This window comes from Myotis nattereri (assembly GCF_964212035.1).
Source record: "Myotis nattereri genome assembly, chromosome: 1".
NCBI lineage: Eukaryota > Metazoa > Chordata > Mammalia > Chiroptera > Vespertilionidae > Myotis > Myotis nattereri.
Window position 1 is genome coordinate 2,288,211 of NC_138075.1, and position 23,370 is coordinate 2,311,580.

Here is a 23,370-nt window from a genome sequence, read left to right on the forward strand (position 1 = left end):
CTGCACTCAGTTACTAAAGGCTCAGCTCCAACACTCCCATGCCCCCAGGCCCTGGAGGAGCCCCGCTCTAGATGCTCCGGCTCTGACCTAGAGGCCAGCGAACAGAACCCTACGTTCCCAAGTTCAGTCTCGTGGCCTGTGCTCTGGGGAAGGGGCTGTGTTTCTGGTCTGTTAAGTCCCCCACTCCCAGCAAGCAGAGGCCCCGCCCTCCATGAGCATCTCCCGGTGCCTGACTGAAAGGGCAGCACGTGTGAGCGGATCTGGGAGGCACCGACGCAGCCTGCAATGCCGCGTTCGTCCTGTGTCCTCCCGGTTCCAACCCGGCCCGCAAAGCGGGGCCTATTGTTGACGGACAGGCAGGCGGCAGGATGACGTCTCACTGGGGACGTGAGGACGAGCAGCTCGTTTCCCCTTCCCCAGGAAGCAACCACAGAAGCACCAGCTAAGCGCCCCGGGCCATCCCGGCTCAGCCGGCCCGCTCTCTAACCCTGAGCACAGTCCGCTGAGCGGAGCGAGGCCGAAAGCACAAGCTACACAGCTGAGTCCATCCTTCGGTCTGGAAAGCACGTTCCCTTTTTAAAGCTGCAGAAGCCTATTCGGTGGCTACTCTCCGGGCAGGCACATGCTCGCTGCCGAGGGAACGTCCAGTCCCGAGCAAGCCCTCCCTCAGCAGCACTCCTGGCCCCGCCCCTGCACCCCGCCGGCAGGGCCAGCTGCGTCCGAGGGTGGCCCACCTTGTGGAACGAGTTACTTCTCATAAACCCTCAGTGCCCACCTACAGTGGTCCTCTGTCAAAAGGTGAACCGGAAGTCCTCTAAAAGCCCCCAACTCACACCTGAAACCTACGTGACCCTATTAACAAGCCACCCCAACACAGTTAATTCAAAATAAGTAAAAGTGAGATAAATGCATAAATGAAGTGCCACGCGGTGCCGCACCTTTTCTCGGATCTCCAGGGCTCTTTTACACAGCGGCTCCGCCTCCTTGTACTTCCCTCTCTTGCCGTAAAGCACGGCGAGGTTGTTCAGAGTCGCTGCCACCTGCAACGGGGGCGGCGAGAGGGTGAGCATGGCCGGCGTGCTCAGGGCGGTCAGGGACCGAGTTCCATCAAAAGCAAGAAGCAATTCACTGGACAGAGATCACAGAGCAACACCACAGGTGCTGGGATTACAATCAGCATCGCGGGATCTTGATTTTTAATAAATCTCACTGGGAACCACACAGCCCACCACAGGCCTGTGTGCAAACGGGAGCAGACTTTAACAAAGGACCCAGTTCTGCAGGAGAGAATTTCACAAGACATGCGATTCGATTCAGGATCAAGAACTACAGCGCGTGCTCCATTGGGAGGGACACGGCGTGCGCTGGCCTTGCTGGTGCCAGTTCCCGCGGGAGCTGGCGGGAGGAGGCGTGAGGGCCTACCTGTGCCATCTAGCGGAAAGGCAGCGCTTACCTTCCCTGTGGGTTCAATAGGAAAATGTGTCGGTGAAAACCTTAGGGAAACCGAGCATCTACAAGGAGTGAGAATCAGGCCCACTCACCGCGGGGTGGTCTTTGCCCAGAGTTTTCTCGCGGATGGCCAAGGCGTCGTTCAGCAGGTTGGCGGCGTCCTTGTACTTATTCTGGTCTCTGGAATGAAGCACCGGGAGTATTCTGTCTGCCCGCAGGCCCAGCGTCTCCCCGCCCTTCCTGGCCCTCTGAGCGGGGACTGTCACTACCCCATTTGCGAGATGAGGAGCGGAGGCTCCGAGAAGCTAAGGTTCTGGACACGCCCCTCCGTCCCGGGCCGTGTAGCAGAGAGGGAAGCTGAACTCCCCTGAGAACAGAGCTACGTGTTCAGCCCAAGGGCCTCACAGCCAACCCAAAGGCTCACATACACTTGGGTCTCAAACACTGTTTGTTGAGCCCGGCCTGTGTGGCTCAGTGGTTGAGCGTTGACCCAGGAACCAGGTCTCCGGTTCGATTCCCGGTCAGGGCACATGCCCGGTTTGTGGACTCGATCCCCAGTAGGGGGCATGCAAGAGGCAGCCAATCAGTAATTCTCTCTCATCATGGATGTTTCTATCCTTCTCTCGCTCTGCCCCTCTCTCTGAAATCATTAAAGAAAAAGGTTGAACTGGAACCAAACTGCTGGAGAAATGAAGGACAGAGGAAGTACTAGCCTGTACACCAAGGCCAGGATGTTGAGCATGGTGGCCACGTCCGGGTGGTCGTGGCCGGAGGTCTTCTCCAGGTCCTCCAGGGCCTGCTTGCATAGGGGCACGGCCACCTCGTAGCGCCCCTGCGAGGCGTACTGGATGACCAGGTTGTGCAGGGTGCGCAGGCGCGCCGGGATCTCATAGCCGCCCTGCTGCGCGGCCGCCGCGGCGCTGCTGTGCTGCTGCTGGACTGCAGAGAGGGTCCGCGTCAGCGGCACAGGGTCCCCAGGCGTCCTGGTTAAATTCCCCTCTAGCCCTGGCCCCGTTTCGGCACGTGGCCCCCCGACCACGGAAACCTGCCCTGCACCCTCTGGGCAGGCTGGTAACCGCAGCACCCTTCCGGGTGACACGACCCCCAAGACACACACACACATACCCCGCAACGAGATGCCCCCGGCCCAGGCAGACAGCCCTGCCTTTCCCACTCCGAACTGCTGTGCCTGGCCCAGGCCGAGGGGCTGGCCTAACGCCGCTGCTTCCCAACACGAAAACTCTGAAGCTCGGGGAAACGCGGGTCCGAGCGTGCACGTGCTCCTGCGAGGCGCTGTGCCACCCAGACGCCCGCGAGTCACCGCAACCGCGTCCCACGCACAGACCACCTCCCTCTGCTGCATGCGGCATCCAACCCGCCCACGTACTTCCTTGACCGGGGTCGTCGTCGTCGTTCGGGAAAAGGTCGTCCAGAGGTTCTTTGGTGGAATCGGTGTCTTTGTCCTCCTGGAAACCAACCCAGAACTATCTTAGCTTGCAAGGGCTACAAAACCTCTGCTAAAACCTTTTTAATTAAAACACCTTAGAGCCTGGCCAGCGTGGCTCAGTGGTTGAGCATCGACCTATGAACCAGGAGGTCACAGTTTGATTCCTGGTCAGGGCACATGACCGGGTTGCAGGCTCGATTCCCAGCGTGGGGCATGCAGGAGGCAGCCGATCCATGATTCTCATCACTGATCTCTCTCTCTCTCCCTCTCTGTTCTTTTCTTAAATCAATAAAAATATATATTTTTTAAAACCTTAGAAAAGATGGTCCATTTTTAACATCAAACACAGGATTATCCACAATCTGCCTGGGTTCTGAGAAAGTTCAAACAGAGCAGGGAAACTCTCACTAGAAATAAACCCACTCGTAAACCACACACGTGAAAACGTGAAGCGCCGCATGGCTGCACGCGCAGACCTGGGCGAGTCCACCGCAGGCCTGGGGCACTGGGCTGCCTCCAGCTGCGTATGACTCGGTGTGAGGGACGCCCTCGTGGTGGGACTCCTGCCCCAATAAGGGAAGACACCAGAGCGTGTTCTCTCTTGCCCCCACCCCACTCCGTGAGGTGGCCACCGTCTGCAAGCCAGGAAGAGAGTCCTCACCAGACACTAGCCCTGCGGGTGCCCGGTCTCGGGCTCCAGCCACCAGGACGGGAGAAGTGTCTGTGGTCCGAGCCACCCCGTCGGTGGTGTTTTGTGTGGCAGCCCAAGCTGACACAGGGAAATGTGTTTGCTTAGGACGAGGGTTCAGACTGAAGACACACATGTGGGACGCACTGATCACAGATTATGTAGTGAACAGGCCCAGCACCAGGCGGGCAATGAAAAATGGGAGCTCAAAAAAGTAACAAATAATGAAATAAAATAAAAGTGGGCGCTCAAATGCAGGGCAGTCTCAGGATGGGCCTGGGCAGGAAGGACGGACTGGGACAGGGAACACGGGCTGCGTGCAGGGAAGAACCTGCAGCCGGCATGTCTCAGCCTTGCCCCCTGAACTGCGGCCGAGGTCTGTTTCTTTAACCCACGAGCCTGCGGCCCTGTTACGGCGGCTGCGTGCACTGCGACATGCACTGCAGGGATGTGAGGCGTGACGCAGGGAAGCTGGGTAGGGCAGATGGGGGTGCTTTTCTATCTTTCCACCTCTTGTGTGAATCTAACATTTAAAAGGTATTGTTTTTAAGTTAACTGAATTAGAAATACTGGATGAAAAATAGTCAAGACTGGGGTCAACATCCAAAGACAGAAAGGGGGGAACTGAGATCCTTGGAGCCGTAACATTCCAGAAACCACAGGTGAGCTGGCAGGACCTCGAGGGAGGCAGGAGAAGGCTGCAGAGAGCAGGTGTCCTGGGGCGGGCAGGCCCACGGCACCATCCACCACAGTCAGCCCCGACTCTGGGTCAGGATTGGACGGTGGCTGTGGACCTAGAGAGTCCAGCGCCTGACAGGCATGGACGCCAGACCGCAGTGGGTCAGGGCACCAGAGCCCAGCTGGGCAGACCCGTCACAGGTAATGCTGCCTCTCTGCCGTGGACCTGATAGTTACCATATTTTACATTTTCTGACCCTTCTTCTAAAAAAACACACAAGAAAAGAATATGGCAAAGAGAACTTCTATGGCCCTGGCCGGGTGGTCCAGTGGTTGGAGCATCATCCCTTGCACTGAAGGGTCAGGGTCGTGGGTTTGATTCCTGGTTAAGGCACATGCCCAGGTTGTGGGTTCACTCCCCACTCAGGGCGCACATGTGAGGCAAAAGATCAATCTTTCTCTCTCCCTCTCTCCCTTCTTCACTCACCCCAGAATCAATGAAAAACATATCCTTGGGTGAGAATTAAAAGAAAAAGGCCCTGGCCAGTGTGGCTGTTGGTTAGGTGTCGTCCCGTGCACCAAAGGGTTGCTGGTTCGATTCCTGGTCAGGGCGCATGCCCAGGGTGCGGGCTGGATCCCTGGTGGGGGGCGTGTGGGAGGTGGCTGATCAATGTTTTGCTCTCACAATGTTTCTCTCTCTCTCAAAAAAACCCCCAAAACCTAAAAAGAAGTTCAATAACAAAATTAAAAATTTAAAAAAAAGGGAATGTCTATGACTTGCCCAGGGACTCAGTCCCAGGACCGCAACCCGCGATCTTGCTCAGTGCCTCCCTGGAGGGGAGACCCCGGACCCTGGGCTGAAGCCTCTCCCACCTCCCGCGGGACGGCCCGCGCTCCCACAGAACCACTCACGGACGGAGAGATGTCGTCGTCGTATTTCTTCAGCTGGTTCATGAACTCCAGGTGCTTCTTCTCCTCCTCCAGCTGGGCCACGGACTGCTCGCTCTTCTGCAGCTTCTGCTGCGTGTTGGCCAGCTCGTCCCGCAGCCACTGGTTCTCCTGGCACAGGCGGCGCACCTGCGCTCGCAGCTTCTGCTTCTCCGACTCCACGGCGTTCAGGTGGTTGGACAGGGCCATCATGACCTGCAGACGCACGGGCTGCGGCAGCGGTCCCAGCCCCGCCTCCCTCCACCCAGGCCCCGTGCTGCGGCCCGTTCCCCAAGCACGAGGTGCACCGTGCCATGACGCCCGTGTCCACCTCGGTCACAGGCCACACACGGGACACCACAGGAGTAGCACATGCCCAGGACATCTACAGAAAACAGACGTGTGTTCTGTCTGAGAGCTTCTCCAGTGGACGAGCAACGCACACACAGCTACTCTTCTGATAAAAATGCATTTTTTACTTTCCATCCAGACAGCTCCAACGCAATCTCTCACCGCCGTGCCCCCGACGTGACACTGCGTGTGCCTGCGCACAAGTGTGCAGTGTGGTCACTCCGGGAGCGGGGGGAGGGGAGGGGAGGGGAGGGCCGGCAGACCTTCCAGGTGCCAAGGGAAGGGAAGGCATCTTTGCCGCTGGCATCACGGGTCAGAGGCGCTGGCGCTCCCATCAGCACAGTCTGTACCTAATTTTACCTGAAATACGTTGGCAAAGCCAAAAGCTATGGGGCGAGGGGCACCGCATGCTCCACGTCTCCCGTCTATGCTGGCACGACAGAAACGAAGGTCTGTCAGATCTACACAACCCTGCCTGGGTGCCGCAGAGGCCATAGCTGCCGGCAGACCGCCACGCTCCCTCCTTCCTGCTCAGAGCCGGGCACTGTAAGGGCAAGATGCACTCCCGTCTCCCCCACAGAGTGCCCTGCAGCAAGGTGGGAGCAGAGCGCGCTGGTCTAGGAAGCAGGAGGCAGTGCCCTTCCTGCCCTCCGGGCGCTAGAGCGGGCTGGAGCTGCAGCGGAGCTGTCCGAGTCCGGAGACAGGCTGCCGGGAGCAGGGCGGCAGGGCCTGGGTCCCTGGTGACGGGGCAGCCGCGGACTGTGGCTGGGACAGCCACCCTGGGGCTTGGTTCACAGCCTCTGAGATGTGAGCCACCATTTTTGTTTTCTGATGTGTGCAGCCAAATCCAGGCCTAAAGGACACGTGTTGGCCCTGCTTTTTAAAGTTCAGACACGCCCCAGTCAACCGTCATGTATCTAACGTGCACCACCCTGTTACTCTATAGCAGTGGTTCTCAACCTTCTGGCCCTTTAAATAGAGTTCCTCATGTTGTGACACAACCATAAAATTATCTTCGTTGCCACTTCCTAACTGTCATGTTGCTGCTGTTATGAATCGTCATGTAAATATCTGATATGCAGGATGGTCTTAGGCCACCCTTGTGAAAGGGTCGTTCGACCGTCAAAGGGGTCGCGACCCACAGGTTGAGAACCGCTGCTCTACAGGGATCTGCATTCTGGTTAGTGAGGCGCCACGGACCCGCCTGCCCACCCCGCTCTCCAGGCCGCAGCCTGGCTTCTACCTGCGCCTCGCTCAGGCCCAGCTCCAGCATCTCCAGCGACTTCCGGATCATGTTGGACTTCTCCTCCACCAGGTTACTCTCATCATCTTTCTTCAGACACTTCAGTGTCTCGAGTAAACTCTGCAGAATGGAGTTGTGCTCGTTCTTCAGAGCCTCCAGCCCCTGAATCACCTGCTTGGTCTTGGAGATAATCTCATCCTGCGTGAGCTTCTCCAGTCTGTCTTCCTTCACGTACACCATTGTGGACATGTTGTCGTACATTCTGGAAGGGAAAAGACAAAAATCAGGCACTCGCCGAGGCCGAACGTCATCACATCACACCTCTAAGATGCCTGTGCGAAGGCTGTAAGTGAATGTTTTTGCAGGCAAATACCAAGTATGTGTATCTGATTTAATATCTATACTGCTTCTATTTTTCCTTTGCAGGCCAATTTAATTACTTTCCTGATTTTGATTACTTGACTGATTTTTTAATGGAAAGAATGGCAGCAACAGAAACGAATGCCAAAGATTACAAGCAACAAAACATCCAAATGGCATTTCCAAAACACACAGCCTCCGTGAACAAAACGTTCTGAGTGTCTGCGAGTCTTATTTCTCCTGAATGAAATGCGGGAGGGAAGTCAGTTCTCTGGCTTGCTGAGCAGGTGCCCTGGGGGTGGTCAGGCCGGGAGACGGCGCCGGCAGAGGAGCGAGGAGCACGGAGCACGGAGAGGAGGGAAGGACGGAGCGGCGGAGCCCGGGGCCCGGGGCGGGGGGTTGAGGCATGAGGTGAGCAGCGCTGCAGACGCAGGAGGCCCTGCGCGTGGCTCAGGTGGCAGGGTGGCAGCCCATGCACCGGAGGTTGCTGGTTCAATTCCCGGTCAGGGCACATGCCCAGGTTGTGGGTTCAGCCCCCAATCGGGGTGCATGCGGGAGACAACCGACCGATGTTTCTCTCTCACATCGATGTTTCTCTCTCTCTTCCTTCCTCTCTCTCTAAAATCAATTTTTTTAAAAACAAAAGAGACTCGGGAGCCCGGGAGCCCAGCATGTCCCTGGGGCAGAGCAGCCCCGGGCGCAGGGACAGGTGTGCGGTCCGGCCGTGCCCCTGCCCTGTGCCCGGGAGCCCAGCATGTCCCTGGGGCAGAGCAGCCCCGGGCGCAGGGACAGGTGTGCGGTCCGGCCGTGCCCCTGCCCTGTGCCCGGGAGCCCAGCATGTCCCTGGGGCAGAGCAGCCCCGGGCGCAGGGACAGGTGTGAGGTCCGGCCGTGAGTGAAGAAGGGGAGGGCAGGGCACTGAGGCAGTGTCAGCCAGCGGCCGTGCCCCTGCCCTGTGCCCGGGAGCTGCTAGTGGGGAGAAGGAAGCTGCCAGGAGAGGAGAGGGGAGGGACGAGCTGAGGTAGGATGCCCGTGGGGTGGCTTCCTCAAAACCCTGGCACCTGAGCCACAGGTTCCCGCCCAGTCTCCCCACCGAGACTCAAGCTCTACTGCAGGCGGCTCCGCGGTTAGTCATCCTGATAGGCCAAGGCTGCGGACTCGACCCTGTCAGGGCACATCCAAGGTCACCAAGGACTGCACGGACGGGTGAAATGCGTCCATGTTTCTCTCCTTTCCTCATCTCTCTCTCTCAAATCAGTCATTTTTTTAAAAGACAGGGCCGTTTGGGACGCCTTTACTGAGCTCACGGCTCTCCAGGGCACGGCCGGCTCTCGGAGAGCAGGGCCTCGTGTGTCCTGTCCTGTGCGACCCTCTCGGCCTGTCACAGTCACTGCTAAGTGCACACGCGCCGGCCGACGGAGGACCAGCGTCCAGGGAACAGGACTCAGTGGGTCCCCAAAGGAAGGAGGAAACGAAACAGGCGCCTCCCCAGCTCTGGCAGCGAACTTCTCAGCACAATTTCCAAGTGATGCACCTTCAGTCTTCCTTTCCCAAACTCGCAGAACAGGGCTTACTAGGTGTGCCCTGACCAGGGCGGCCTCAGGGACATGCGGGCGCAGAGGGGAGCTGATACCACGCACACCGAGAGCTAAAGGCACAGTGACAGACCTCCTGATGGAGCATCGGGTGGGAGGAGTGAGGGGGGCGGGGGGCAGCGGACACACCCACTGCAGAGGGGATGGATGCCAACCGTATCCAATTCAAGGGCACTGCCAACCGAGGGGACAACGGGGGCCGAGGGGGAGGTGGAAAGCGCCCACATCTGGAGAGGGGTGAGCTGGCACAGGGCAGGACTAGAGGAGGAGGGGAGAGAGGTCCCAGGGCGCCTGCCCTCTGGGGTGAGGGTGGAGGGCGGCCACGCTCAGGAAGGTCAGGTGCCACGGCACAGAACCATCCATCAGAGACACAGGCACCTCCTCCAGGCTCAGCCAGTGAGGCCCTTCCGCTCCTGAGGTAGCCCACGCCCAGCCATCTTTCCCACGAGGCAAACCCAGGAAATGGGCGGGGCGGCTTCGGTCTGGAAAGAAAAGCTCGCGGACGTGAAGGGGCAGAAGGTACACCTTCGTCAGAGTGAGTCCTGCCAGCTGTAAAGACGGCCAGGGTACCCTCAGAGGGTTACGTGGCTGCCGAGAAGAAGGGGCGGGGGCAGTTCTGTTTCTGTAAGAGAGAAGGAAGGGGGCGGAGCGTTTAAATAGCAAAGGAAAACCATAAAAGGCGGCACTCGTGTGCAGAAGGAAAAGTGGAAGGAAAACGAGAAAGACGGTCGCTGGCAGGCATGCCTCATCAGGCAGGTGAATCCCGAGACACCCACTGCAGGTCCTGACGGCTGGCCAGGCTGGGGCCTGAGAGGAGACCAGTCACACAGAAATGTTACCGGACGGGCACCCGAAGTAACAGCCGCTGAAGGCAGTTTTCTGTTACCGTCCCCTTAAAGGAAGAGTAATGGGAACCCAGCCGCGAGGGGAGGGGACACTCGTGTTGTGAGAATGAGGTGGGAGGCGCTGTGTGGGCTCGGACCCGAGTGAGCCGGTGCAGAGCCCGGCACCACCATCAGCCATGGAGCGGGGAGGCCTCCTGGGGTCTCGGTGGCTAGCACACCCCCTCCCCGGCTCACGGGAGCACGGAGACCAGAGGGGAGCGCTCAGCAGTCACTCAGCGGTCAGTCAGCACAGCCTCCGGCCAGGGAGCTAAGCAATCTGGAACCTTCCTGATAACAACTGCTCAAGGTCTGCAGACACACGTCCTGTAACACAGGACTCACTACTTTCCAAGATAATTGGCTCGATGTTTCTCTCTCCCCGCCTTCCTCTCTCTCTAAAAATCAATAAGAACATATCCTCAAGTGAGGATTTAAAAAACTATTCCAAAATAAAAAGTATTTTTTTTATTTTTATTTTTTTACTATATTTTATTGATTTTTTACAGAGAGGAAGGGAGAGAGAGATAGAGAGCCAGAAACATCGATGAGAGAGAAACGTCGATCAGCTGCCTCCCGCACATCCCCCACTGGGGATGTACCCGCAACCCAGGTACATGCCCTTGACCGGAATCGAACCTGGGACCTTTCAGTCCGCAGGCCGACGCTCTATCCACTGAGCCAAACCAGTTTCGGCATAAAAAGTATTTTTTAAATCTACACACAAAGTACATAAAAAAGCATGTGAATAACTGGTAAAAAGCAAAACCAGAGACCAGACCGTGTGGATCAGCAGTTAGAGCCTGGCCAGAGCACGAAGGGCTGTGGTTTCAATCCCGGTCAAGGGCAGGCACCTGGGTTGCAGGTTGGCTCCCTGGCCCCATCGGGCACATGTGGGAGACAACCAAACGATGTCTCTCTCCCCGCCTCTAAAATCAATGGAAAAAAATAGCTTCAGGTGAGGCTTAACGAAAGCGAATACAGAAACCAGACAGTATATATGCAATATGTTAAGAATTCACATCAGCCGAAACTGGTTTGGCTCGGTGGATAGAGCGTCGGCCTGCGGACTGAAAGGTCCCAGGTTCGATTCCGGTCAAGGGCATGTACTTGGGTGCTGGGGTACAACCCTAGCAGGTCCAGGGGTCCCCAAAGGTGTGGACGGAGTCGGTGAAGAAGGAATGACACGGAGACAGCGTTCAGTTGATCAGCAGCCTAGCCAGGATCTCCAGCCAAGTTCTGGTCTGGATCTCCAGCAAAGTTCTGGTTAGGATCTCCAGCCAGGTTCTGTGTCCATGTTCTCTTGCTAGGTTCTCCAGCCAGGTTCTCCAGGTTCTCCAGCCAGGTTCTGTAGCCATGTTCCCTCGCTAGGTTCTCCAGCTAGGTTCTATCCAGGTTTCTCTAGCCAGGTTCTGTAGCCAGGTTCTCTTGCCAGGTTCTGTCTCTAGGTTCTTCAGCCAGGTTCTCTCGCTAGGTTCTGTCTCTAGGTTCTGTGGCCAGTTTCTGTCCAGGATCTTTTGCCATGTTCTCTGCAGCGAAGTTCTTCTGTCTCTAGGTTCTGTGTAGGTTCTGTGTCTAGGTTCTGTGTAGGTTCTGTGTCTAGGTTCTGTGTCCTGTTGTCTTGTTACACCTGTATTTATACCAGTTGATTCCAATCCTATCAATCTCTATTCCAAAGGTTAGGGCGTTTCTTATCTCCATTCCAGGGAGTAAAGATTATGTAGCTTAAGCATGATTGTTCGTAGTTAAAGTGATTAATTACCCGCCTGGCACTTAGTTAAGGGTTTTTATTCCCTCCATAACTTCAGGGGAAAATCCCTACCTGGGGAAACAACCTTTCTCAGAGAGGTGACCTTGGTTAAAACACATAGTGCCAAGAAGGTGAGCAAACATATTAAGAACAGTATGCCATATATGCCAGGTGCCTTGAAATAGCAAGGATGGACCGGCTCCCAGCAAATTCCCCCTTTTTTATGTTTTTAAAAGCAGGCATTAAAAAGAAAAACCCCAAATGCTCTCTTGTATCCATTTTAAGAGTAGGATTGGCATTTTCCGCTATTACCTGAGTCCTGATCTATCACCCCAGGGAGAGCTTGCCAATCCTGCACTTTCCCGGGGTGGAAAGGCTGCAGTGGGGTTAAGGATAAGGCTCCTTGGGCCTACCTCCTCCCATGCCTTTACATTTACTTTTCCTTCCTCAGAAAAGCATGGACATACTTCTTGTATAAACGTTCTGTCTGACTGGGAGTAACCTTAATTCCTCTGCTAGCAAGCATATGTGTTAAAAGATCAATACAGAGTCTTATTTCTTTAGACTCAGTATGACACATCTTCTTAATCTAAAGATCAATACAGAGTCTTCTTTCTTTGGACTCAGTATGGCACATCTTCTCAATCTAAGTTCTGTACTATCCACCTTCTTACCCTACTTATGCTCTATAGGGGGGTCTGCAGCACCCTAGTGGAGTCCTATCCGTCCTGAATGTGGGGGTTCTCAATGGGGGGGGCTTACCTAGGGGAATCCTGTTCCAGGGGTTCCCAAAGGTGTGGACGGAGTCGGCGAAGACTATCCACCTTCTTCCTACGGTAGAGTCCGATCCGTCCTGAGAGTGGGGCTTACCTAGGGGAATGGGGGGCTTACCTAAGGGTCCCTGTTCGGGCGCCAGATGCTGGGGTCCAACCCCAGCAGGTCCAGGGGTTCCCAAAGGTGTAGACGGAGTCGGCGAAGAAGGAATGACACGGAGACAGCGTTCAGTTGATCAGCAGCCTAGCCAGGATCTCCAGCCAAGTTCTGGTCTGGATCTCCAGCAAAGTTCTGGTTAGGATCTCCAGCCAGGTTCTGTGTCCATGTTCTCTTGCTAGTTTCTCCAGCCAGGTTCTCCGGGTTCTCCAGCCAGGTTCTGTAGCCATATTCCCTCGCTAGGTTCTCCAGCCAGGTTCTATCCAGGTTCTCTAGCCAGGTTCTGTAGCCAGGTTCTCTTGCCAGGTTCTGTGGCCAGGTTCTCTTGCCAGGTTCTGTCTCTAGGTTCTTCAGCCAGGTTCTCTCGCTAGGTTCTGTCTCTAGGTTCTGTGGCCAGTTTCTGTCCAGGATCTTTTGCCATGTTCTCTCCAGCGAAGTTCTTCTGTCTCTAGGTTCTGTGGCCTGTTTCTGTCCAGGATCTTTTGCCATGTTCTCTCGCTAGGTTCTGTCTCTAGGTTCTGTGGCCAGTTTCTGTGCAGGATCTTTTTCCATGTTCTCTCGCTAGGTTCTGTCTCTAGGTTCTGTGGCCAGTTTCTGTGCAGGATCTTTTGCCATGTTCTCTTGCTAGGTTCTGTCTCTAGGTTCTGTGGCCAGTTTCTGTCCAGGATATTTTGCCATGTTCTCTCCAGCGAAGTTCTTCTGTCTCTAGGTTCTGTGTAGGTTCTGTGTCTAGGTTCTGTGTAGATTCTGTGTCTAGGTTCTGTGTCCTGTTGTCTTGTTACATCTGTATTTATACCAGTTGATTCCAATCCTATCAATCTCTATTCCAAAGGTTAGGGCGTTTCTTATCTCCATTCCAGGGAGTAAAGATTATGTAGCTTAAGCATGATTGTTCGTAGTTAAAGTGATTAATTACCCGCCTGGCACTTAGTTAAGGGTTTTTATTCCCTCCATAACTTCAGGGGAAAATCCCTACCTGGGGAAACAACCTTTCTCAGAGAGGTGACCTTGGTTAAAACACATAGTGCCAAGAAGGTGAGCAAACAGTAGGTGAGAACAGTATGCCATATATGCCAGGTCCCTTGAAACAGCAAGGATGAACCGGCTCCCGGCACCTGGGTTGCGGGCACATCCCCAGTGGGAGATGTGCAGGAGGCAGCTGATCGATGTTTCTCTCTCATCGATGTTTCTAACTCTCTATCTCTCTCTCTTCCTCTCTGTAAAAAATCAATAAAATACATTTAAAAAAAAAAAAAGAACTCACATCACTTCCATATACAGGGTGTCCCAAAATTCACGCAAGAAGTAATTTTGATAGAAAACACAGGTTTTTAATTAAAAACTGTAAATTTTGCCAAGACCGGTTTGGCTCAGTGGATAGAGCGTCGGCCTGCGGACAGAAGGGTCCTGGGTTCGATTCCAGTCAAGGGCATGTACCTTGGTTGCGGGCACAGCCCCGGCGGGAGGTGTGCTGGAGGCAGCTGGTCGATGTTTCTCTCTCATCGATGTTTCTAACTCTCTGTCCCTCTCCCTTCCTCTCTGTAAAAAATCAATAAAAATATATTTTTTTTAAAAATTGTAAATTTTTTTATAGATTCATAAAGTATACAGTATAGGGTTATGTATGGAATAGCATATCAGGTAAATGGCCTCCACGGCTCTGCTGGCACATATGCACTCTTTTGTTGAAATTTTCCATGACCGTTTTGCATAAATGTGGCTGAATTTCGATGAGGCTCATTTTCATCTTGATGGCTTGGTTAATCGACAAAATTGTCGCATTTGGGGCTCAGAAAATCCACGAGTGATTTTTGAGAAACAAATGCATCCACAACGTGTCACTGTTTGGTGCAGATTTTGGGCTGGAGGCATCATTGGACCATTCTTTGAAAATGCGGCTGCTCAGGCAATAACAGTTAATGGTGCTCTCTATCGCGACATGATAATCCAGTTTTTTGTGCCTGAAGATGATGTGGACGACGTGTGGTTTCAACAAGACGGTGCCACATGCCATACAGCCCGAGAAACAATTCAATTACTTCATGAGTCATTTCCTGGTTGTATAATTTCCCGTTTTGGTGATCAGAATTGGCCGCCCAGATCATGCGTATGTGCCAGCAAAGCTGTGGAGGCCATTTACCTGATATGCTATTCCATACATAACCCTATACTGTATACTTTGTGAATTGATAAAAAATTTACAATTTTTAATTATAAACCTGTGTTTTCTATCAAAATTACTTCTTGCGTGAATTTTGGGACACCCGTTACAGAGTGTGTTATAAGAACACAGCGTCTGGGGCGGTGAGTCAGCTCCCACTGTAACCATGAGGGCAGAGCTGACAGTGGGGGGACTCGGGCAGAAGAGGAACAGAATCTACGCTCTCGCCGCCCTGCTGGTGCGTCTGGCAGTGACCACACCGCGCACGGGCACACACGCCTGTGCCTCTCAGAGCTCACCACCCAGAAAACAGTAACACCTAAGCGGGCTGTCGGAGGGCAGGCAGCGGACCCTCTTCCACCCTCGCAGACAGGAAGATCTGCCGCCTCCGCACAGTAACGACAGACCAACCTGACGCCGAGAGGAGAACAGGAACGCTGCACACGCGGACACGGGCCGGCGAAGCTTAGAGCAGAACCGCCAGGCTCTCGGGCCCGGCCCGGCCCGCCTTAGACGCCTCTGGCTCACAAAGACTGAATTTCCGCCTCACGGGTTACCGTGTCAGCGTCACGGGATGATCTCGCGTCCATCTCCGCACCTGATAGCGCGTCAGCGCGCCCTCACACAATCACACACTCTTCATCGTGCTGTATGACTTACAGATCAACTTCTTTATTTTACTGATTTCTAAAGAGAGAGAGAGGAAGGGAGGAGAGAGGGGAGGGTGATTTGGTGTTCCCCTTATTTATGCATCATTGGTTGATTCTTGTATGTGCCCTGACCAGGGATCAAACCTGCACCTTTGGCGCAGCGGGACGACGCTCTAACCACTGAGCAACCTGGCCAGGGCGCTTACATATCAGTTTTTCAAGAAAGGAATGTGGATGCACAGAGAGAGGACAGCCGAGAAGGAAGCGTGCTCTTCTGGCCGCTCTTGGCCAGGACACGTACCTCCTGCAGACACAGCAAAGGGAAGCAGAGAGAAAGGAAGCAAGACGGCCCACGGCATCTGAGATGCTTTCCAAGAGACTCCGAGCTGCACAGTGGGAAGCCCTGCAGCCAGCGGCCCGGCCTCCTCTACACACCGCCACAGGCCCTGGGAGCATTGGGCGGGCGCTCCTGCCCCACGGGGCGTGGAAAAGCAAGAGCCTAATGCACCTGCAGAAAACACCCAAGTTCAATCAGGAAGTGAGCACTCAGGCCACGGTCTGCATGACACCTGATGCCAAAGGTGATGGATGAGGAGGTAGGTGGGCCTTCGGGAGGTCATGAGCGGAGCCCTCAGGAAAGGGATTAGCGCTCTTTTTTAACATGTATATATTTAAAATTGATATCACAGAGGAAGGGAGAGGAAGAGAGAGATAGGAACATCAATCATGAAAGTGAATCATCGATCGCCTGCCTCCTACAGGCCCCCCTCTAGGGACCGAGCCTACAACCTGGGCATGTGCCCTTGACTAGAATCGAACCCAGAACCCTCCGTCTGCAGGCCTACACTTTATCCACTGAGCCAAACCAGCTAGGGTGGGATTGGTGCTCTTTTAATAAAAGGCCCCATAGACTTCCTCCCCCTTCCGCCACATGAGGACACAGCAAGATGGTGTCAGCCCTGACCGGTTTGGCTCGGTGGATAGAGCGTCAGCCTGCGGACTGAAAGGTCCGAGGTTCGATTCTGATCAAGGGCATATACCTTGGTTGCGGGCACATCCCCAGTGGGAGCTGTGCGGGAGGCAGCTGATTGATGTTTCTCTCTCATCGATGTTTCTAACTCTCTATCCCTCTCCCCTCCTCTCTGTAAAAATCAATAAAATAAAATAAAAAGTAGAAGATGGTGTCTATGAGCCAAAGCAGATCCCCACCAGACACTGACTCTGCCAGCACCATCATCTTGGACTTCCCAGCCTCCACCACTGTGAGAACTAAATGTCGGATGGTATTTTGCTACAGCAGCCAGGTGGACTAAGACATTCTGTATCTTGGAACCCAACATTACAGAGTGTGTTGTGGATTAAATGATACAACTGTCAAAGCTTGGAAAATTAGATGAAAGAGCCACCAATTCCACCCTGGTACACACCCACGAATAATGGAAACATGCTTACGTCAGCATTTGCCAACAAATGCTCCAAAACTAAAACGGGGCCGGTGTGAACCCTGCACGCCAGTGTTGTGGCATCATTCGTAATAACCGAAGTGTGAAACCACCCAAACGTCCATCAGCCGGTGAATGGACGGATAACGAAACGGGCGCAGCCACAGTAGAACAGGTGGGTATCAAAAGGAACTGAATGCTGGGCCACACTACAGCACGGACAGCGCTGCGCCCCTAAACAAAGCCAGACCGAGGCACACAGCGCTGACTCCACTGACATGAGGGGCCACAGAATCAGAAAGTAGGTGAGTGGTGGCCACGGCGGGAGGGAGAGGGGACGGGTACAGCTTTCTTGCCAGGCTGATGAAATGTCGGGAACTAGACAGTTGTACAGCCCTGTACATTTTGTCATATGTGAACCATATCTCAGTAAAATATATCCAGAATTTTTAAAAATATATTTGTATTGATTTCAGAGAGAAGGGAGAGAGAGAGAGAGAGGTACAAACATCAATGATGACAGAGAATCATTGATCGGCTGCCTCCTGCACGCCCCACACTGAGGACCGAGCCCACAACCCGGGCCTGTACCCTTGACTGGAATCGAACCTGGGACCCTTCAGTCCACAGGCTGACGCTCTATCCACTGAGCCACACCAGCCAGGGCATATGCCCAGAACTTTTTAAATTAAATGATTCAAATAAAAGAAAACAAAGCACACAGCCCCACTTTGGGATCTCGTCTATGTTAGCCCCGTCAGGAGTAACAGGACGCTCACTCCCGTCTCTTAGCCTCGCTCTCCCTGAGAAACAGGAATCTCAAGCCTCTCCAATGGACTTGGGATTTTCCAAATACTTAATCTTTTGTGACTACTAGGTGTACCAGTTAATAATGCGGATTTTTTTCAATAGATGGAGTTACACGTATGTTGATGTATATGCGATTTGATATGTATGCTATTTTGTTGTATTGACAGCAAGCTTCAAAACTTCATATGTCAAATTTGCTGAAGGTGTTAACATCATAGATATTTTTACGCTTGAAAATGTTGAGCCCTAACTGGTTTGGCTCAGTGGATAGAGCGTAGGCCTGCGAACTGAAAGGTCCCAGGTTCGATACCAGTCAAGGGCATGTACCTTGGTTGTGGGCATATCCCCAGTAGGGGGCGTGCAGGAGGCAGCTGATCCATGTTTCTCTCTCATCAATGTTTCTAACTCTCTATCCCTCTCCCTTCCCTTCTGAAAAATACCAATAAAATTTTTTTTAATAAAAATATGTTGAATTTCGTGCCAAAAAAAGAGCATTTGAGGGAAGTTTTAATTCATTAGCTTATTTTGAAGAACAAGTTGCCGTATACTTCGGGAAGCTAATGGTGAACATGCTCCATCTCAATATACTTGTGAACGCTGGTTTAAACGCTTTAAAAGTGATGATTTCTATGTGGAAGACAAAGAACGCCCAGGTCAACCAAAAAAGTTTGAAGTCCAACAATTACAGGCATTATTGGGTGAAGATGCGTGTCAAACTCAAAAACAGCTTGCAGGAAGATTAAGCGTTGCTCAGCAAACAATTTCCGATCACTTACAGCAATGGGAAAGATTTTAAAGGAAGGAAAATGGGTGCCACATCAACTGAAGACAAATGGAAAACCGAAAAGTCATCAGTAAAATGTTGCTTCAATGGCACAAAAGAGAGTCTTTTTTGCCTCGAATTGTGACTGGCGATGAGAAGTGGATTTATTTGGAGAATCCCAAACGCACAAAATCATGGGTTGATCCAGGTCAACCATCAACATCGACTGCAAGGCCAAATCGCTTCAGATAGAAAACAATGCTCTGCGTTTGGTGGGATCAGGAAGGTGTGGTGCATTATGAGCTTCTAAAACCAGGTGACACCGTTAATACTGATTGCTGCCGACAACAAATAATCAATTTGAACCACACTTTGATCGTGTAACAAACAGAATGTGCCAGAAGACACGGCAAAGTAATTTTGCTTCATGATGACGCCCCAGCACACACTTCAAAACCAGTTAAAGACACGTTAAAAGATCTTGCCTGGGAAGTGTTAACCCACCCGCCGTGTTCACCAGACCTTCCTCCTTCAGATGACCACTTATCCCGACCGATGGCACACGCACTTTCTGAGCAGCACTTCAAATCATACGAAGAAGTGGAAAATCGGGTCTCTGAATGGTTTGCCTCAAAACAAGAAAAGTTCTACTGGGACGGTATCCACAAATTACCTAAAAGATGAGGAAATGTGTAGCCAGCGATGGACATTACTTTGAATAAAGAACTTTTGATATTTCTCTTGAAATTACTGTGCTTTCTTTGATTACAAGATCCACCATTATTAACTGATACACCTAGTAAAATGCACAGTAACCAATGGTAATATTAGTAGTAAAATGTACGTATTTTTGGTTCTGAAATTTCAGAACAAAAACTATACAGTGAAGAGTCAAAGGGGATACAATTTGCTTGAAAAGAGGTGAGACAGAACAGTGCTGACTTTTCAGATGTTGGGCTTTGTTCTTGGAGGGACGGAGGACAGCAGTGGGAACAGGGGTGTCACCTCGAGCTTATAGGACACAGTGAAGTTCCTATTTGAGCAAAATCTACAACAGTCTCCTGGAGCCTCAGTCTCATTCGAATCATGACGTCGCTGAATGAAAGTACAGCCGTGATGCCCACTGTGGCTCAGGCAGTGAGCTGTTTTATCCTCTACAGCAGTGGTTCTCAGCCTGGGCTGCACATCAGAATCACCTGGGAATCTTTTTTAAACCCTGATTTCTGGGCCTCATCCCCCGGAAATTCTGTTTCTTTGTTACTCATGTTGTGGCCCCACCCCAGAACAAAGAAACAGAATTTCTGGAGGATGAGGCCCAGAAATCAGGATTTTAAAAAGATTCCCAGGGGATTCTGATGTGCAGCCAAGGTTGAGAGCCACTGCTCTAACCCACAGCGCACAGTGGACAGCACACGCGCACAGCACACTGCACACAGCGCACAGCGCACACACACACACAGCGCGCACACACACAGCGCACACACAGCGCACACACACACAGCGCACACACACAGCACACGCACACACAGCGCGCACACACAGCGCGCACACACAGCGCGCACACACAGCGCACGCACACACACAGCGCACACACACAGCGCACACACACAGCGCACAGCACACACACACAGCACACGCACACAGCACACAGCACACACACACAGCACACGCACACAGCACACAGCACACACACACAGCACAAGCACACAGCACACGCACACAGCACACAGCACACGCACACAGCACACAGCACACACACACAGCACACGCACACAGCACACAGCACACGCACACAGCACACGCGCACAGCACACGCACACAGCACACGCGCACAGCACACGCACACAGCGCACAGCACACAGCACACGCACACAGCGCGCACACACAGCACACGCACACAGCGCACACACACAGCACACAGCACACACACACAGCACACGCGCACAGCACACACACACAGCGCACAGCACACACACAGCACACGCACACAGCGCACAGCACACACACAGCACACGCACACAGCACACGCGCACAGCACATGCACACAGCGCACACACACAGCACACAGCACACACACACAGCACACGCACACAGCACACGCGCACAGCACACGCACACAGCGCACAGCACACACACACAGCACACGCACACAGCGCACAGCACACACACAGCACACACACAGCACACGCGCACAGCACACGCACACAGCACACGCACACAGCGCACACACACAGCGCACAGCGCACAGCACACACACACAGCACACGCACACGCACACAGCGCACACACACAGCACACGCACACAGCGCACAGCACACACACACAGCACACGCACACAGCACACGCGCACACCACACGCACACAGCGCACAGCACACACACACAGCACACGCACACACAGCACACGCACACAGCGCACACACACAGCGCACAGCGCACAGCACACACACAGCGCACAGCACACACACACAGCACACGCACACAGCACACACGCACAGCACACGCACACAGCACACAGCACACGCGCACAGCACACGCACACAGCGCACAGCACACGCACACAGCACACGCGCACAGCACACGCACACAGCGCACAGCACACAGCACACGCACACGCACACAGCGCACACACACAGCACACAGCACACACACACAGCACACGCACACAGCACACGCGCACAGCACACGCACACAGCGCACAGCACACACACACAGCACACGCACACAGCGCACAGCACACACACAGCACACGCGCACAGCACACGCACACAGCACACAGCGCACACACACAGCACACAGCACACACACACAGCACACGCACACAGCGCACACACACAGCACACGCACACAGCGCACACACACAGCGCACAGCGCACAGCACACACACAGCACACGCACACAGCGCACAGCACACGCACACAGCGCACAGCGCACAGCACACACAGCACACGCACACGCACACAGCGCACACACACAGCACACACACACAGCACACGCACACACACAGCACACGCACACAGCGCACACACACAGCGCACAGCGCACAGCACACACACAGCGCACAGCACACACACACAGCACACGCACACAGCACACAGCACACAGCACACGCGCACAGCACACGCGCACAGCGCACAGCACACACACACAGCACACGCACACACACAGCACACGCACACAGCGCACACACACAGCGCACAGCGCACAGCGCACAGCACACACACACAGCACACGCACACAGCACACACACACAGCACACGCACACAGCACACAGCACACGCACACAGCACACGCGCACAGCACACGCACACAGCACACAGCACACGCACACAGCACACGCGCACAGCACACGCACACAGTGCACAGCAAACGCACACAGCACACGCGCACAGCACACGCACACAGCGCACAGCACACGCACACAGCGCACACACACAGCACACGCACACAGCGCACACACACAGCACACACACACAGCACACGCACACAGCACACGCACACAGCGCACAGCACACGCACAGCACACGCACACAGCGCACAGCACACACAGCACACGCACACAGCACACGCGCACAGCACACGCACACAGCGCACAGCACACACACACAGCACACGCACACACACAGCACACGCACACAGCGCACAGCACACACACAGCGCACAGCACACACACACAGCACACGCACACAGCACACACACACAGCGCACAGCACACGCACACAGCACATGCACACAGCACACACACAGCACACGCACACAGCACACGCACACTGCGCACGCACACAGCACACAGCGTGCTGACTGTATGTACTGTGCGCTGCCCCGCCCCAACGAGGAGTCACTGTCCCCCGAGGCCAGACGGGCTCCATCAGCTGGGACCACCCGGAGCTCGCCAGGAGCCTCCCACATGGAAAGGGCAGGCACTTCCTGCTTCCCCACTGCAGCTCTTCTGCTCTCATCTTCCCCTCTCTCCTCTATCTGACGCTCTCACCTCCTCTTCTAAAGGTGAGTCACAGAATGAAATGAATGGCTGAATCGTGCTGGCCTAAGTCACAAAAATGCAGAGTGACTGTGTGAAAATGAGACTCCTTAGTTACAGCCTCCACTATGAATCCGCTCCCACCCTAAAACCGTAAGCCGCTGGACACATAACGCAGGGCTCTGCCGGGTGGGCTCTGCTGCAGGCGCCCCGGCGGAATGAGGGCGTGAAGGAGACCGGCTCTTCCCACAGCCCTGCCCAGGAGGCAGGAGGGCCGTGCACCAGGCACGCGAGCTTCAGGCCCTCGCCCTCTCCAACAACCTGACCACCACCGGCCTTGAGGTGCCGCATCCCAGGAACAGGGCTCTCCGCCTGCCAGTGGCCAGCACCGCCCCTGAGGAACAGCTGTCCAAGGCCAGCCCTGCCCTGGCCGGTTTGGCTCAACTGAAGGGTCCTGGGTTCGATTCCCGGCCAAGGGCACGTACCCCTCTCTCTCTGCCCCCCCACCTCCTCCCTCCCTCCCAGTCTCTCTGGAAATCAAAGGGGAGGTGGGGGATGCTCAGATGAGGATTTAAAAAAACAGGCCAGGCCTCCCACCTCTGGGCAGGGCACCGAGGCCATTTAATCTGCCTAAGACCACAGGCCCCTCTTTTCAGGTGCAAACGGGAACCATGAGACACGACTGGGAAGGTGCTCCATGAAGCCAGGAGCACCCACTTTTTCCTAAAACAAGGATGAATGAGCCCCAGCGAGGCCGAGGCCGACGTCGCTACTGCAAGCCCCTGGTTGGACAAGCGGAGAGGAAACAGCTTCGGGGGCCAGCGCGCCTGAGAACGCGCACGGGTGCTGCGTGTAGCGAGCACTGGCTCCCACGTGGGAAGAACTGTTTATTCCGAACGAAAAACGCCAGCGGCGCAGCATCCTAGCAGAAGCAAAGTTGGGCCCGGCCAGCGTGGCTCAGTGGTTGAGCGTCAACCTATGAACCAGGAGGTCACGGTTTGGTTCCCGGTCAGAGCACATGCCGGGGCTGTGGGCTCCATCCCCAGCAGAGGGCGTGCAGGAGGCAGCCGATCAGTGATTCTCATCATTGATGTTTCTATCTCTCTGTCCCTCTCCCTTCCTCTCTGAAACCAGTAAAAATAAAAAAATTTTTAAAAAAGAAAGAAGCGAAGTTGGTATGTAAGTGGCAACCAATGGCTGGTCTGCATGGAGTGCCTTTCCTCCTACCCGGACAAAGGCCATTACAGAGACCAGCTGAACCCAGCTCT

At 54.2% G+C, this 23,370-nt stretch overlaps 1 protein-coding gene across 19 annotated transcripts in view; it reads right to left on the reverse strand.

Moving 5' to 3' along the window:
- Nucleotides 1-23,370, reverse strand: part of KLC1 (kinesin light chain 1) — a 52,365-nt gene that overhangs the window by 22,364 nt on the left and 6,631 nt on the right. For all 19 annotated transcript variants that reach the window (XM_081085814.1, XM_081085811.1, XM_081085809.1 and 16 more), the window contains exons 2-7: nucleotides 6,784-7,045; nucleotides 5,175-5,405; nucleotides 2,837-2,915; nucleotides 2,163-2,388; nucleotides 1,542-1,629; nucleotides 939-1,040 (exon numbers count right to left, since the gene is read on the reverse strand). In XM_081085814.1, coding sequence (XP_080941940.1) covers nucleotides 939-1,040; nucleotides 1,542-1,629; nucleotides 2,163-2,388; nucleotides 2,837-2,915; nucleotides 5,175-5,405; nucleotides 6,784-7,044 — 987 coding nt within the window. In that variant the 5' untranslated portion in view covers nucleotide 7,045. The remainder of the gene's footprint in view (nucleotides 1-938; nucleotides 1,041-1,541; nucleotides 1,630-2,162; nucleotides 2,389-2,836; nucleotides 2,916-5,174; nucleotides 5,406-6,783; nucleotides 7,046-23,370) is intronic.